This window comes from Centroberyx gerrardi, chromosome 4 (genome assembly GCF_048128805.1).
Source record: "Centroberyx gerrardi isolate f3 chromosome 4, fCenGer3.hap1.cur.20231027, whole genome shotgun sequence".
Classification (NCBI taxonomy): domain Eukaryota; kingdom Metazoa; phylum Chordata; class Actinopteri; order Beryciformes; family Berycidae; genus Centroberyx; species Centroberyx gerrardi.
Window position 1 is genome coordinate 20,628,775 of NC_136000.1, and position 18,569 is coordinate 20,647,343.

General features: G+C 43.5%; 1 protein-coding gene across 1 annotated transcript in view; it reads left to right on the forward strand.

The window, feature by feature from the left end:
* Positions 1 to 339: 339 nt before the first annotated feature.
* Positions 340 to 18,569, forward strand: part of ldlrad3 (low density lipoprotein receptor class A domain containing 3) — a 69,084-nt gene continuing 50,854 nt past the window's right edge. Inside the window, exon 1 of the mRNA XM_071895125.2 lies at positions 340 to 615. Coding sequence (XP_071751226.1) covers positions 561 to 615 — 55 coding nt within the window. The 5' untranslated portion in view covers positions 340 to 560. The remainder of the gene's footprint in view (positions 616 to 18,569) is intronic.

The following is an 18,569-nucleotide window of genomic DNA, read 5'->3' on the forward strand; positions in this document are numbered from 1 at the left end:
AAGTGGGTGAGCTCACAGCGGAGAGAGTGAAACCTACATGGCCACTCTCCAGCCTCCTGGTACTATACAACTTCTAGTGACTGGAATAACGGTGAAATTAAACTAACGCTCATTCTGCTTGGGGTGGGTGGGGGACCCCCTGGAGGTCCCTGGACCGCAGTTTGGGAACCGCTGTCCTGGCCGACCTCTAGCCTACTCTCTCCGGCAGCTCAATCCCCGACTCCGCCTCTCTCAGCACCAACACCCGATCCCACGTCCGACCGACTCCCCTGCCTGCCTGGCTGCCACCACCCCAAAGCCCCTTCCAGCTCCAGCCTGTCCTTCCCCCTCCCCTGACCGGACTCCATACTGCTGTCCCAACGAGAACCCACCTCTCCCAAACCAAATGCCTTCCTAATTTCGCCGGAAGAAAAAAAAAGGAAAAAAAAGACTGTCTTTACTAACGTGAAAAGTAGGATAAGTAGGAGTGTATCGGATAAGTTTTTCTTCTCTGCCCCCAGTTTTTGGCCCCGTGGCGGGGCAGGACATAAAGGGCAGGCCGGGGGGAAAAAAGAGACCGTATGATGTGGATCTGGTACCTATTGCTTGGTTCGGGGTCAGGCTCAAGCACGGTCGGTAAGTTTTTTAAAAAACCACACGGAAACTAACGCTGTTGCCACGGCGCGGACACGCTTTAGGGGGGGGGAAACAATGTAAAATCTTTTGAAGTGTTCGCTGTTTCTGTGCCCTAGCTGTTCAAATGTTGTTGTCGACGTGCATGCTCTCCCAACTTTACTCGGGCAATGTGTGTGAAACAAAAAAGAAAAGTTATCCGACCGACGTCCATTTCCATCGAATCGGGAATGGGGTTTTTTTCTTTTTTTGTCTGCAAATTTCAAAGCAGCGGCAGCCGGCCTCCGGTTTTTTCGGAGTTTTTCGTGCGTGTCGAATGCATTGCACCGGGTATAGCCTTCACTTCTGAGCGAGAATACATTTTCAGCTGGTCCATTTTTTGGGCAATAACACAGATAACACCCTCCACATCGCAGGCGTGCACTACGAGACGGTGTTTTACTGAGACGGCGGTTAGTCTCCGCCAGGATAGGTTATGACCAGAGGGTTGTTGACAGGACAGCGTTGACAAGTCAATCTGTCCCCCTGCCCCGCCATGGCAGCTGGGGCCCGGTGCAGGGGCCACATGCTGGAGGAGCTCTGCCCCGGTGTACACACTCAGGACAGCCTGTTGGCACATACCTGGTAGCTATTGGCCTTCACTGTAGTAGTGAGCCGCTATTCCAATCTGTGACACCTATCCACTTGTTATTACAGCGGGCTGATATACTGCCTCTTTTAGCCGTTACTTTAGTGGTGGCTTATAGTGAAATTTGCATGAATGTGAAACAGGTGTCAGGTGTGTGATAATCAGTGATGTAAACTTTGACCTCCAGCTGATGATAATCATAAGGGGGGGAAAAAACAAACCACCAATTGATAGTATTCCCATGATGTCACATGCATTTTCTACCAATATGGTGCTTTAATTACCACACAGCTCATTGGCTGTGGCTGTCATTTGATTGTAATCACCTGTTAATTTATTACAATCACCTGTTATGTTCCTGCCAAGATGGCCATGTGGTGATGGAACAGAATATTATCAATATAAACAAAAATCAATTCAGAAAAGCACTGATTTATGGGTTTTCCCCTTAAAAGACCCCGTCCTATAACTTACATTAGTTTGATATTACCATGCCGTATATTAGGAATTTATCTCAACGATTGTCAGCCTATGAAACATGAGTAAACTCTGTTCTGCAAATAAAAAGGTGAGTTTAGCTGGGTTGACCCTCCACTACATCCCTGGTGATAGTAATTACCTTTAACAAATGCCTACTGTGCATGCACATATACTGTATACTAGGCTACATGTTATGTAATCCATCTAGAAATGCTTGCTATGATTCCATCAGAAAAAAGCCTTGAAACTACAATGTTACAACACTGTCTTTATCTGGAACTATCAAAGCATTTAGAGATATCAGTTTCAGAGTCAGAGCCTTGAGTCACATGTATTGATGTGCATCTTAATGTGGAAAACAAGGGGTTGCAGGTGCATCACGTAGCTAACACAGAGCTAAGCTAGCTCAACACTCAACACGCGCCTCAAAACGCATTTTACTCTGTCTAACCAAATGCAAGACATCTGAAATTTATGTCAAATTTCACACTGAGAACTTGGTATCTAGTTGGCAGACATTGTGGAATTCCTTCCACTTGGGCCTAGTTCACAAACTGAAACTGCAAAGTACAAGTGTGAATATCATTATGTTTTGTGCCTGTGGGAGATAAAACAGAGGTTTGGTGACGGCTGTCAAACCCAAGGCCTCAGCAGCCCAACCTGGTTTGGTTTGGTTTGGTTTCCACTACAGGACCTCCTGTAATGGAGCCAAGGTGTACACATGATTGATGCCACTTGATTTCTCCCATAACATTACTGCGGCTTCTTTTGTATCTTGTTGCTTACAAGCTGTCAGCGTAGGTACAGCTTTGAATAAACAAATGGTGCTTTTAGTCTTGTATTATAGTCTGACCAAGGTCACCATGATGCCATATGATCTAGAGTCCAGACGTTGTAAACACACACGGCTAGTGAGATATTGAATGCATAGTAAAACAGGGAAAGTTCGCAGTAGTAAATCTGTTTTTTTCCAAATGGATTTTATTCATACAAGGGCCTGACAGTTATGTCAGTGCATCAATATCACCAGCCAATATTGTCCTTGTATAGGTATATTGGTATTGGTGAATATTCCATATATTCCATGCACCAATATTAGATCAAAACTTGATGTTTAGGCACAATATATGTGTAAATACTTTAAGTGCATGTACACCAGACCTTTATAAAGGTCTAATACATTTCAAAATCTATTTGGGTCTTGAGAGTGTGTGTGGTCAAATATCCTTGTAATGTAGCTCTTTTACAGATACCTGTAGGGCGATGTTTATCTTTAACATTATAATCAAAGACATTTTTTGATTGGCAGACATATCAGATATTTCTGATTTTCCTCCCTAGCTATGAACATTGATATCAGATGGCAAAAGTTTAGAACTGGCAGCTGGGGGGCAGCTGCTGAATAAGTGTTAGCAAAACACTGATGTTTACTTTTAACACTTGTATTAATAGCCTCTCATTACTATTTTCTACCATTCATGGTTCAAGCAAGGTCACAGAGCTCTCAGCCTATGTCTTGCTACACTGAGGAATTTCAGATGAAACCCTGATGCTTTATATGCAGCAGCTATGCTCACCTAGTGAAGCGAGTCAGGGTTTAGTTTGCCCGACGCAACATACAATCTGCAAAAAAACAACTCTGAAAGCTACTAATATCTGAGTAACTATATTTCACCAACCTCTGCATTGTCTTGTATGTAAAGCAGCCATACCATACATACTGTTGCCCCCACAGCGGCTCGGTTAGCAAGCTGACATAGCCATGCTCCAATATCTCCTCAATCAAGATTAATGCGTTCCATTACCTGCTGTGTGCTACCCAGCCGCACACAGGACAGGCGGTAGGATATTTTCATTCATAACCACAGACAGACCGCCGGGGTCGTTTCTCACATGAAATCGGGAGGCAGAATCACATTGTCTCCTGTTTATATTGTGCTGTGTATTTCTGTACCGCGGCTTTCAAGGGACAGGCCAGTTGGCCCAGTGAACTACTGTGTGTCTGTGCCTATCTTTGCGTGTCTTTTGGAGAGAAAGAGATGTTGTGTTTTTGCCCTGGCTGATATGGTTGATATGCTTCCAATCATACTCACATTGTGAGACGGCCGAGGATTAGGAAGGGCCAGTGTGTGTGAGCGAGGCGGCTCTAGTTCCCAGAGTTGTTAAACAAAGCCACATGACCGGAGTCACATTTCAGACCTTGGTCGCGGTGCAGCTTTAACTAAGCGCATTTTGTGTGGTTTCCATCTCATCTTTCATTGGTGAAGACTGACTACGCATTACATTTGTTTCACAGCATTAAGCCAACAATGCCTATTTGTGCATTGTTTTGCAGCAGGATCTCTGTCCACTGGGTATAAATCATTGTTATATTTCTCTCTCTCTCTACCTGGGACATAGGTTTTCTGTCCATCCTCTCTGAGCATCTCTGATCTTTAAGTCATGCTGCTGAATGTTTCATGGACCCAGGGATATGTGGATCGAAAGAGAGATACAGAAACGGAGAGGAGTAAAATGTACTGGAAAAAGTTAGAAGACAGCTCATTACATATTGATTTCAGATTGATCTTAACTAATTTGCCATGCAGTGAAGCCAAGGCTTTGTTAATCGCTGATTGTTGCCTTATATCGATCGACCACTTCTTCGGTTGCCAAGATCAAACCCCAGTCTTGGATGAGTGCATTTGCTTATTGAAGAGTTGTTTTTAAAATGCTAACCACTACATTTTGCACTTGCATTGAAGGTTTTATATAGGTTTATGTACGCCACTCTTGCCTTCCAGTGCATACAGATTGTTATCAGTGCTTTTAACCAGTACACTGTGTACTGTATGGTTATTCCCAATGGAGTTAACCTTGTGCACAGTTAGTTAGCTACACTACAGTGATTTCAACTGTGCCAGACTCGAAACGGTAACCTGAGATGTGAGGTGAGGGGCTTAGCTGTAAAGTGAGGTCGAAGCAGTGAATCTTGTTTTTTTTTGTTGTTTCGACACGTTTAAAGAATACTGTATACTCTTGGTTTTTGCAACACACACACACACACACACACGCACTTATGCACATACACATTGCACACATAGTTGTGAACCAAGCCGTAGGAGCAGCAGAGCAACATGGTGATTTACACGGCAGATTTACCTATCACCATCTTTTCAGATGAAGTTTTGCAATTGGCTAGACTGAAAGGGGAGCATTGCAAACTTTCCCTGCATGAGGCGGTCTCCTGTAACCCATTTAGCCCTTTTGCAAAAGTAACAGGAAATTCAGGGCACCTCCACACACCCCACTCCCTTTTAAGCTAGGTCATGACTGGGGAGGCAGTGCAACTTAAATACAGACATACAAACTTCTCGAGTCCCTACATAGCCCATTTGCTCAGCTTTGCCCTACCCTGTCACCTTGTTTTTCCCACTTCTGTCTTCATCATTGGTCCGTTTCCCTCTGTGTGAGGAGAATGACCTGCTGTATGTTTCCCCTGTGCTGCTTTGTCCGCTGTCAGAGAGGGTACGGAGCCCTGGCTGCCAGACAGCTGGCTCCCCTGCTGTCCCCTGTGATCAGGAGTCATTTGCTTTGCCGTGTCACACAGCCACAGTGGCAGCCAGTGTGGACACCGACGGGCTATTTTGGACTGCAGTTTCAGCATCCCTCTGTCAATCCAAACAAACGCTCCACCTTAAAGGTCAACAAAAACCCAGAGAGAAACAGAGGGAACATCAGGGCAGCGGCGCCTCTGTTTGTTTGCAGGCCCGGGCAAAAATATACGCGGTCTGAGTGTGGTTTCATATGTTTGGACTTCCTCACGTGCGCTTCATTTTGTTCCCTCCAGATACTGAGATATCTGTGGCCTTGAAAATGGAGCCACGACTTTCAAGAAAAATCAAGCACTCGAGATATTGTACCCAAAACACACTGAATGTACAAATTATTAGGGACACTTACTCTTTTCATGAAGTACACTGATGAGGTGAATCCAGGTAGAAGCTGGTATCCCTTATTGATTTCCCTTTTTAAATCTATACCATCACCACCACCACAAAGGAAGAGATGAAGATAAAGAAAAGTAGATGAGTTAGAGAAGATGTGGATTGTGCAGAAGGGACTGAGATATCCTAATATTTTGTACATTCAGTGTATATTGAACTACTCTTTTTATCTGGTTTGCCTTTTTGTTACCATATCACGCCTTATTGACTGTGTTGGTAAGGCTGCTAAATGTCTGCTCTGGTGATTTTACTGCGCTAAACTTGGACAAAACTTGCTGTGGACATACTTTTGGCTACGTACATAATTGTTCGTTTTCATACGGCTCTGGCGGCTTCATCATTCCAATGAGTAGCTCCATCCACCGGCTTTGGATGCTCTAATTACATTCAATTTTCCAAACATCTAATCATAAGTAAAGTGGTTATTTTGACTAGACACAGATTCTTGATTGCAATCACACAAACATTTGCTGTATTTATTTATTTCTTTGACTGCCAAGTGTGCTTATGTGAGCATTCTGTGTCTGACTCATGTTTGATAAATATGCAGATTGTCTGAATTGCGCAGGAACCCGTTTTAGAGCCACCGCCTTCTTGCTAATGCAATTTATCTGTGGGAATAGATTGAGCTCCAGGGTCATAGAGACCTTTAGTGGAACTCCGTCATCCGTCTATAACACACCACAGTGATTTAAGATTGTTTAATGGGTCAGGGGTAAAGTCCGAGACTCTCACCTGAGAAGTGTTACCTCATGAAACAAGCCATTTGCTGAACTGAAACTCGGTTATAATTGAGGTGCCCTAGAGTGTGAAATTTCAATGATTTGCAGACTTGCTTCAGTTAAACTGCACTGAATTTCCTCTCCCTTTCTTATGGCATAGCCAAAGTGTGTGTGATAGTGATCTGACAGCTTCTTTTCCTGGTTAGAATATGAATATTGCATATTCATGCCATGGGAATGTTTGCATGCCATTATGTCCCTTATTTCAATGCCTAATTCTATGTGAGTGTGACTGGCCAGGCATGGCTAAGCGAGAGAAGACGCCAGCTGAAACATCAGGTGTTCTCGTATCTACCCTTCCCTATGGGGGAGAAGAGACAGGGAGAGATGTGATCGCCGTCTTTTCACATCACATTGACATTTAGCTGATGGTGCCAGTGGAATTTCTTCTCTTCACCTATTATTATGTGCTCACTCGAACGGACACACATTTGATTTAGCAACCTCTCGGGTGAAATTCCAATCTAGGGACGCAAAAGCTATTATGCACTTGATGTTACTCCTCTAGGCAAGTGCATAAATGAACAAATAAGATCAATCTCAATTCGGCTGACTAGAAATAATTGCCTATTTGTCACAATTAATTTCAAAGCTTTGACTTAAGACCCCATAATATTGATATTGAATTTTCCATTATTACATCCCTGAAAACCTGCTCATTAAATGGAGCTGAATTCAAAGAATTGGTCTTTTTCTGTGTGTGTAATGGATGATGAAAAAGTGTCAAGGCAGCCAGGGATAATTTCCCTGTCTGTTTGAGGGAGGAGAGGTGAATTGATCCAGAGGCTAGAAGTAAATGTGTAGAGCAGGAGACATGGCTGCACCCCTGTGGAGTCACAAATATGGCTAAACCCCTTGAGCTGTCCCTTTGCCTCAAACATGTAACAGTTTCTGCCTTCTCTTTGTTCTCCCTCTTTTGTTCTCGTTCTTCTCCAGTGGAGACCGTCCGTGTGAGCGAGTCTGTGTGTGTGTTTGTGTAAGGTGCAGTGTGTATGCGTAATATGTGTAAAAGGTAATCCTCTCTTGGACAGGGACCAGGGGAGGCGAGGCGCTCATCTTCACAGGAACTAATCACCCGATCCCGCCTGCTGTTTACAGAGGCAGCCTCGCCAACCCAAATCAAATGCAAAGCCCATGTTAATTGCCTTAATGCTGCTTCCCTGTCAACCATGGCTTGGCATCAGTCTCCAGCACTAGGCCACAAAATGAATTCTTTTCACTAGTTAAATGATTTTCTTGAGGAGCAGGAGCCGCTTTTTAGCCTTTGGTATTTAGAATCAGGGAGAGCAGAGCAGAGGTACGGGAGGGCAAGTGGAAGTGGAGGTGGGTTGGCTGCGGAGAGGGAGAGAGGGCAGGAAGTTCAGGCCTGGCTTTGGCCATTACTGGGGCAGAACTATTAGTCTTGTAGGGGCCTAGTGTGTCAGAGATGGTAATTGAGTTCGTCTCTGTGCAGCCTGCTCTAATGAGAAGCTGCAGGCCCAAGATTTGACTCATTTCTTATGCCCAGGACGATGTGTCAGCCTGGCCGTCCTCCGCCTAATGACTCCAGATACTTAATGAAGGATTGGTGAGATTTCCGAAGACGTGGTTGGAGCTTTGTATTAATGTACTGCAAGGTTAGGGCACTCCAGGGACTTGTGTAACATTCAAAGACTTTTATTGTCTTGACAGCACATTGTACCGGTGATCAGGAGTGGTATGTATTATTCAGATTGTTTTACCCACAGGCTATATTTTCTGTGGGTAGCAATATTTTATGGATTCATAGAAAGAGGATTTTGGCCTTTATTGACCAGATGGTTGAAATAATCTACCTGTGCCATGTAGGTTTCCAATCAAATAAATGGAAGAGCACAGGTTATTTGTAAAGAGGTTAATGGATTGTCTTTGCTGTTTATGAAGCTGAGCGCTGCCAAATACTGTGCCAAGTACTGTGCCTTCCCATACCTACCAGGAATACACTTACCATAGTCATAATCTTCCAAATCACAACAAACTATTTTAAAGAAAATTACTTGTTTGGAGTCATTAAATATTAAGTAATGCTATTTAGCTTAATTCTCGTGGCTGATGATGAGCCATCAGACTTGATCATTCAAAATTGTCAAAGAGATTGAAGTGGCAGGCTTCAGTACGTAAATGAAGTGATGCAATGCAAAGGTAACACACATATGCTTATTTGCTCAGTCATAACTCGCAGAAAACGGCATGTTCATAAGTCCAACAGTGTGTCACACCTTCGGATCGCACCTGAGGTCGATCTTACTGACCCAGCTAAATATCCCAAACTGAAGTGACATTTACACACTTTTGCTGGAAAACGAGTGCACGCGCACACTTACTTTAAAGATCGGGTCATGTGCTTGCTGGATGAACACGTGCAATTGCAGATGCCATTTGACACGGCGGCGTTGTCTAGGCAGCCCCAGATAGGTCTGAAAATGTCTCTTACAGAAACTAGTCAAGCCGGTAAACATCACATTTCACCCTCATGTGATTTTCATCTCCACCGTGTCCGCCATGGGTCAGGAGCTCATCTGTCCTGAAGGAGCGGCACAGCAGCTGATTATGATGGATTATGATAGATTCCTCCTTGACTGACCTCTGCAGCCAGTCACACATTCTTCACTGCATTCACACACACGCACACACACTCATAAATACATGTACGCACACAAATGCGTGCACACACACATATACACACCCTCATAAACACATGTACACACATATCCACATCAGGAGACACATACATGCACACACAAACATACGTATGCACATTGACACATGCACACACATACAAAAAATTCAACTAAACTCATTTACACGCATACAAACTTACACCCACACATATTACACACACATCACACACGCAAAACAAAACAAAACAAAACAAAACCCACAAGGCCATGCGGCACTGCTCCATCCCTTCTGACTTTCGTACTCGCAGGTTAGCTCAGATCAGCGGCAGAGAGATCGTCCTGAACCAAACCCAATTAACCAGCTACAAACTCACATGAAAACAAATAAACCCGGTGAGAGGTAAAACAAAGCAAAACTAATGTTCTAAAACCCGGGGACCAATGTGGGAGCTGTTTTCAGAACGGCCCATTTGTTTTCATTTGGTCTGGCGTCTTTACCGGTGCTGTGCCGAGTGCTTTGAGTAGTGTGTCTCTGTCAGACCGGGCACCCCCCCCACACACACCCCCACCCCCACCCTCAGCCAGTGCACCCCTCCCCCCTCCCACCCCCCGTTCCATTACCACAGATGGTAACTGGTGTTGGGCTAGTGAAGAGAAATGAGGTGGATGGCGCTGCTCGCTGGCGCAGACTGATGCACGTTCACTCACCCGGCCAACGCACCGCCAAAGCGCTGGTCCTTGCTTTTTCCTGCATCCAAATGTGACAGGCCGCCAGACACGATGGCTGAAATGGAGGGATATAAGGATAAATGGTGAGATTGGTGGTGGTGGTGGTGGGGGGGGGGGGTTATGGGACGTGGGGGTTGCAGCGCTCCCAACTGCGGACGTGAGTCTGCATAGAAACGTAAGCTGCATCACCACACTGAGCCGCACACTGTATTATCACAGCATTATGTATTATGTACTAGGGCTCAATATGGTATGAGGTGGAGCGGTAGGAGCCTTGACATGTTTTGGTAATGTGGTGAGTGGATGAGGAGAGAAGCAGATGGGCTGAGTGGTCTTTCATAACGCGAGCCCTGTGAGAGTATGATGCTTTGTCTCAATGCAGTGGGAGATTCCTTTTTAGCCATTACCATGACAACATAAAGGTCTCCGACTCTGTGTCTGCGCGCGCGCGTGTGTGTGTGACTGTAACAGTATTAAGGGCCTGGGTAATGTAGCTGATCTCTCAGAGGGGAGGTGAAGCCAGATGAAGCAGGCTCACCAGCAGAGAGGAATTAAGTGGCAACGAGGAGACACAAGGGGAGCCGTCAACCCTCCGATCATGTCGAGATGTGTTCCACTGCACACAAATGTGAGCACAGATGCTAGGGCTAGTGCACACACACACAAGCAAACACACACAAAATGCAACCAAATTAACACCTCCCACACATCCAAATAACACCCACACCTGTCTGACGGGAGAGCTGAACAGAAAGTGAGAGGGAGAGACAGACAGAGAGGCAGGAAGTGAGATATTCCCATGTTGCGAACTCAATGCCCTGACTGTAATTACCGGTGAGAAAAAATTGGTCACCTAGTAGTCTCATGACCTTTCTCATTACGGTTCATGTCCCTGCCTGTCAGGTCGCTTCTTTGTCTTAGTTGGTCTTTTACAGACAGAACATAGACTGGAATCTTATTGGAATGACCTTTAGTTACAACATCAGCTGCTATGTTAAGAACAATTCAAACATAGTCTACCTTTTAAACTAAGGTCCTCCATTTGACTTATTACCATTTTGACTCATTACCATTCGGTTGAGTAGATATTATATTATGCAGAGAGATAGAGAGAGGAGAGAGACGTAGGGAAAGAGACAGAGAGAACAGACAAGGAGCACCGGCACTCTTCCCCTCATCTGCATGCTGTCGAAATACACATTTCCATTGTAATACCCCCTCCATTTCCCCTTTACCCCTTCTCTCCTCAGTGTAGTGTCTCTATCTCACCTCGCTTTAGTTCTTCTTCCGCTCACCTTGTGCTCTCTCTTTCTCTTTCTCTATCTCTGTCTTTGCCCTGGTGTTTTTGGCAGATAGCTATAGTTCATTCCCGCTGCTTTTCAACCCCTGCAATGACTCCATGCCCCGGCTGCACAATTAGGAGCTCATTACCCACTAATACACAGACAAGAAGACAGACAAAGAGAGCTGGAGCCTTTTTTTTTTTTGTTGTCTGCTCTCCACTTCCCTCAATTTCTCGCTCTCTCTCTCTCTCCCCAGGCACTTTTTAAGTAAAAGAGTGCAATTTCTCTTCCTCCTCCTCCTCACTCCTCTCATCATACTCTGCTACAGTACATCTTCTCCACGGTGCATAATGAGCCTGCGTGTGCTAAGGAGAAGTAATAGTTCAGTTTCCATCGCTTAAGCATTGTTTTTATGAAGGTAAATTTACTTTCAACCCACATGGTGGTAGGATGTGTCTGGCATTATAACGTCTCATTTACCTGCATTAGAAAGCTTCAGCACATTGTGTGCAACTACAGACATTGTGTTTTTTTGCAGCAGGGATTAATCTATAATTTTTGCTTGTTCATACATGGACACAGGTGTCGTATAAGGTCACTGGCAGCTTCCCACTGCGCCGCCACGTTCATCATTTCTCACTATGTGGCTGGCACTTCCGAAATGCCAAGGCGCTCACTAAGGGGTCTCGTGGCGGTGCGGTGGTTGAAGGGTTGCGTGCTGTTTACCGGTGCGTTCTGGGGCAGACGACCCGGTGATGAAGGAGACGCAGGGAAGTGTTGACATTTAGTTTTGTGTCGGTGACGGGCCAAGGTGGGGAATCAGAATTAATGGGATAGATGTGTTTGACAGGAGAGGCTTCCTCCTTGGGACTGATGAGGAATATAAACCCATAAAGAGGTCATTTGTCTGGCTGGCATCGTGTGTGTGTGTGTCTGTGGTCATACCGTGCTTCTGTATGTTAGTCTATTTTTTGCATCTCTGTGTGTCAAGAAATGTGTACTTCTCGGTCTGAATTTGAGTTGTGAGTCGATTGCTCCCAGTGCTAACGTTTAAATCTCATTTTAGTCATCGTTCTCCTCCTCATCCTGCGCCTCTCGCCCCCCCGCCACCTCCATCAACTCCTTTCTGTGAAGGTAATCCCAAGGTGATGTTAATAGGCTGGGATGCTGTTGAAAATGCCACTGTCATCTCTCAGAGGATTAGACGGACAATTGCTTCACCGAAACCCAAGCCAAGTGTTTAAGAGAAAACTGCAACAAAACAACTTTTCTGAAAGTGCTATCCACTGCCGGCGTGTGGGGATGTACTTTTTCCGCCTTAATATTACAGTGCCAGATTGTTTGCCCACATTATTGAGTTTGAAATGTTATGCATCTTATGTTCTGATCTCCACTTTAATTTAATCACAGATGTGCTCATAAACAGCCAAAATAAACTGATGCGATGGGATTATAGGCCCAGTGTGATCTATGATCTCAGATTAATGGAAGAGCAGTGTGTGATTAATGGGGGCTTGTTTACCCAAGCCGTGCTAATTTGGCCAGTCATTGTTCGGCAAGATCCAAAGGCAGCCTTTGCAAGGCCTATTTAATAAAGGGGAAGCTGCTAAACGAATGCATAATAGTAAGGCAGGGGCTAATGAAACAATCAGTGTTGCGCTTATGTTGATAAAGAGCTGTGTGTGTTTGTGTGCAACATGTGCATCTGTGTGTCTGTGTTAATGCTTATTTATCCAGGCAAGATGCCTAAGAACACAGTCTTGTTGAACACAAATGGCTTAGGGGAATCAGTTGCAGGAGTCAGGGAGAGTTACTTACAAACACATTGTACTGTTGGCCACTACACACCTCTTCTCCACAGCTCCACTTGCCGGGGAGAGACACATTCATCCACTTCCCACACCCACATTTTCACAGCCAGTTTGGGTACTTGAACCAAAAACCTTCCACTCACAAACTCATTTTACTCATATTCAAGCTGCGACCTCTCCCTGTTTGTGTATGTATGTGTGTGTGTGTGTGTGTGTGTGTGTGTGTGTGTGTGTGTGTGTGTGTGTGTGTGTGTGTGTGTGAAACTCTACCAGTCTAAGCACAACTGTTATCTGTTATCAGTGAAGTATCTAGTGTAATTCAACAGAAGCCTTAAGATCTAATAAACATTAAACCTAAAAAGATAGATGGAGTTGATATTACATATTGCAAATCATTCTTCCATCCGCTCTTAATGTTATTATCTCAAGCTCGAGTTCAAATTACTCTGTACTGTAAGACAATTCAATTGTGCTTCGATTAGCTTTGCCATTTTTAACGTGACTTTGCGGTATTGTCTTTGTATCTTTGTATTTCTGCATCGTGGTCTTTGTGTAGAGTCCTGGTTTCTCTTTCTGCCATTACCTTGTCTCTTCTATCAGGGTCAGATAGAGAATACAAGCTGGTATTCTCTCTCTCTTTCTCTCTCTCTCTCTCTCACTCTCTCACTCCCACTCCCTCTTGTGCTATGTCGGGCCACAGATGCACTATCAATAATGCAGCCTCCTAAACAAGGCTAAAGCTTTTAAGAGGGTTTGTCAGCGCCCCTCCCTTCTAACTGCCTGCTAGTCTCTGGGCGGCCAGATCCTGGCAGAAAAAGCTTCGATTTTATACTGAAACCAGAAATAAACTCACTGTTAACGGACACTTTATACTTTATTTATATCTTTATCAAGGCTTTTTCCTCTAAACCTTGCCACTGCCGGAAAGCACTTAATGCTGGGAGTTCAAGAAGTCACTGTCTCACCAAGTATGGAAAGAAGTGGGCATTGATTGCATAGCTTCTGGCAAAAAAAAAGCCATGCCAGCTAAAGCTAAAAGTGGAAAGTAACGGCTGCACTAAAGTTTATATTCAAATTGTATATGTTTTGTATGCATTTCTATGCACAAATGACAGAAAGCAAGGAAGACATTGCAAGCTCCAGACGACCCCCATGCTGTACTGTCAGCAAACAAGCTTTTGTGAGGCAAAACCCATGTGGTGCAGCCCGCTTAACTGTGTGTGTGTGTGGGTGTGTGTGTTAGGATTACTTAGGAGGGGGTATGAAGCAGAGAGAAGCTGTTTGTTTTCTGAGTAATGCTCTCTGAAATCACATTGTTATCCCTCAATGCCCCTGATAATGCTGTAAGCTATAGGGGGGTTGAAAACTTAATTTTATTCAGGCACGTTGATTCAGAACAATAAAGTGTTTGATGTGTGTCCAAGACAATGAATCTGATGCAGAAAAGTTAAAATAGTATCTCTATAAATGGGGCAATCCTGGAGAGTGATTACCCTCTGCTCCAGTGTGTCGCCAAATCATTTTGACGACACACTGGAAAGTTTTCAGGAAAGAATTAAAGAAGAACAAACACCTAAACAATGAATGCCATTTTTTGGGGTAATTGCAATAGAACTACAGTAATATTTTTTTTTTCTTTTGGGGTAATACATTAATGTTTTGCCAAACCACACAAACCGAATCTCTTCAGTTGACATGGAAGTCACATTCATCTGTGTTACGGCTGATTTTATTGCATCCAAAAATAAATCATGCCAGCCTTTCGATCTCATTCATATGCAACATCTGAGCGTATACAGTATGTCTGCTCTCCTCTCCTACCTCGCCACCGTTAAAGATGAAATTTTGATCACAATAAAAAATGAATTATAGCAAGATGCTGCATGGGAGTTTATTTTGTACGTCAGAAGAAGAGTCTTGTGTTCTGTTTCTTTCCTTGAGGAGTTTACTCTAACTTACTGCCTCGAGATGTGATCTGGCCAGTCTACATCTTTGTGTACCTTTTTGTTCTTTTCCTGAGTTCATTCTTCTTCTCCGTCTACTGACTAGAGAGAGCGTGGCATAGTGTATTCAGTTGATTATATAGCAGAGAGACAATAGTTTAGACTGAGACTGAGCATGAATATGCTTTAAGATAGTAGAACATACAAAATGTGTTAAAGGACTACACCAAGCTTTTGGGAGTTTGGCCCATTGTCACCTTTGGTTTGGTACCAAAATCATCTCTGTGTCTCTGGTAGATAGCTCTGTCCATGCTTTAGCATACAGTAATCATATAGCGATTAGCATTATCCAAAGTATGAAGACAAACCTTTTAGTAATCCAAAGTCGGTGTTGTTTTTGTATTCTATGCCCTGTAGATTCATAACGTCTGAAACAAAATCTCAGTCTTCATCATTAGTGAAGTCCATTACGAATCAACAGTGCAAAAGTGTTACCTATCTGACTAACTTCGCTCTCTTCCTGTGTAAACAGAACGAGTGATTCTCTAAGTCTAGCGGCAAGCAAGATCCATTGAAAGTGCCCAATCTTTGTTGAATTTTATGTCTATTTCACCAGTCCCCTAAATTAGCCTGGCAGGTTTAGACGCGTGTCATTAAAATTAACTAACCATCCAGCCTTAGAGCTGCTACTAAGTTCTCATTGTCTCACTTTTAAGATAATGCTAATCACCACCGATTACTTAACATGCCGTATGCTAAACCATTAGCATGCGCACCAGACAGATCTACCAAAGACACAGAGATGATTTGGTACCAATCCTCTTGTCATATATTGGATAAGGTAGCCAATGGGCCAAACTCCCAAAAAAGTCAGTGTATCCTTTAAGACCATTGAAATACACTGACCATGTGAATCCATATGATCTGTAATTAATTTAATCCATTAAATTCACTTAAAACATGAAGGGAATGATGGCCGTTAAAAAGGATTTTTTAAGACTTGAGACAACTATGGTAGAGACTGCAAAAGAAGGTGTTAGTCAATACTAGAAAAGTCTTTATATTTGGCACTGACACAGCACATTGAGGAGAGTTGGTACCTTGTGGACTGGAGCTGTGCCCATCCTTATAAAAGCAATATAATACCTTGGGGGAGAGAAGGGCAATGAGGGATTTGCAAACAGCAGCTGAGATGGGGAAGTGAGATATAGTTGAAGTTTGTATATTGCAGGTAACAGATTGATCTCAAGCAGATGTGTTAGGGGTGTGATTGCATGAAGATGGTTTCTGTCTTTTTTTGTTTTTTTGAAAAAGCAAGGAAGTATAGAGTCATCCAAGTTGTCAAAGCTCATATCCCTAAATTTCAATTAGACGTCACTTGCAGAGGGAGAAAAGAGTGCAGGGATTATTAAGGAGGGGGTAAGTTGAGTGCGGGGAATCTGCTGTGATGTGGATGTCAGGAGAATGTGCAGCAGGGAGGACGTTTCCTGCCCCGGCCTCTCACATCCGCGCTCCTCGGCTCCGGGAGCAGCCGAGGCTGTCGGAGGAAGACTGACTCACATCAACATCTCCTGCCTTTCCATCTTCTCCGTCCTCACACGCATCCTTCTCCTTTCAGTCCGCTGCCGTCTTCCCGTGCTCGCTTGCCAGATCTTTCTGTTCCTCCTGAACTTTACTGACTATTTTTCCCTTGAAATGTTATTTTTGGAGTGTGCTGCGCATTAAAAAGCTACAGTAACAAACACGGCCTACATATCAAATATCACAGTCACACGGCAAAGTAAACATCTGCAACATGGCATTAAACAAGCGAATGTGAGTCCAAAAATATTGTGCATACATGATAAAAGCAATTATTATTTATCTAAGCAATTATCTAAAAGTCAGGGGGTATAAAAATGATCGTTGACTTTATTCTAGATTCCACTGCACAATAATTTCAACTGATAAAGAACTGATAAAGAACTAATAAGAACGATGCGGTGAGCAGTCATACTCTGGCTATTGATAGAAATTTATTTGAGCTTTTTATATATCTCAGTAAATTGTAGAAAATCAACGTATTAAATATGTCATGTTGGTTCTGTTTATTAATGTGTGGACCCAGATTAGATGAGGCCAGATGACTGTACAATTAATTATTCTTGAGAAATATTGAATGGGGAGGGAAGTATTGTTGTGAGATGGGGCCAGAAGCCACCTGTACCAGAGGAGACGCTCAAACACACAGATATTTATATCATACCTATCATTTTGCCCGCTGGTGACTATTGTCCTAAATGTGCATGCTCTTTTTTTCCCTACCATTGTTTTTCTGTACTAATTGATTATCCAGAATGTGTAAGACAATGTGAGAAGTGTAAAATCTATGCTAGAGGAATTCAGCTGTGGGAAGTTTCTCGTTAAAGCATACCCACTTTCTTCATAAACTCAAACAGTATCACAAGTTATTGATTTACTTCCCCTAGTTTCATGCTTTTTTCATCTGCTCATTCTCCACTCTTTATTTTCCAAAGCTCTTCCTTTCCCAGAATGCCCTTTGATTTGTATCTATATGGGAAATTGAACTTGGCACAAAATGTAATCCATTACACATTACTGATTGCCTGATTAAAACCACTATAATCATATAATATGGTCTACTGAATTGCTCAAACACAGTAGCACATTGTCATTACTCTCAGTTACTTTCTCCCACCCATATGCTTTTGTTTTTGCCACGGTCCTCTTTTGTTCATGTTGATTATTATTATCATTATTATTATTATTATTACTACTACTTAAGTATTCCCCTCCACTATCCATCGAATATGAAGTTGTCTATTTATGCCTCAGTCCTAAAGAACAAACACACACATGCACACACATAAGCACACACAACCAAACACACAAAAATAAAATGGTTGAAAGGGGCACAGGCCAAAAGGCACCTCATAAATGAGCAATACCTTTGAATTCCCTGTCCAGCCCCTGGGCTAAGACTTCTAAAGCTTTTCCACATAAGGAATCAGATCCAGTATTATAGCATTCGGGGGTTTGCTGTCAGTCTCCATGCATGACCGCTCTCTCTGTATTTCTCCCCATTAAGGACTCGCTTGCTTTATGCTGCTGCTGCCCTGCTTCTGTGTGTCTGTCTGTAGGGTGTCTTTAATTGATGAAGGCCTTTACACTTGTGCTTATTTATACTGGACGCTTCAATGAGTCCGAGGAACAGGAATGAGAATCTTTTCCCCTCTCTGGGAAGCTCTCTCTCTCTCTCACACACACACACACACAATGAAAGAGACGGCCAAATTACCTCAGCCGCCCGCTGCGCCTCAGAACCTCCTGATGCAGGCTGCCCATTAAGAGCGGTGTGTAATTGGGAAATAAGTTTCTATCCCTGGACATGAAAAAGGCTGGGTTTTATTCAGAGCTGGGCCATATTGATCCACTCCTCCCTTATTTTCCATTTTCTCCAACACCACCAGACCTTGCCGTCCGTTTTTCTGTCGGAATTAGCAGGCTGAAATGTAACTTTGCTTTCAAACAGAATTTCACATAAATCAATGGAGACAGATTTACACAGCATGGGGTATTATTGAGGACCACGAGGGACTGTTGAGGGATTGTTGATGAGAACAGAAAATTATTTGTCAGTACAAAAACATTCCCCTTCGATGGAGAGCTCAACCAC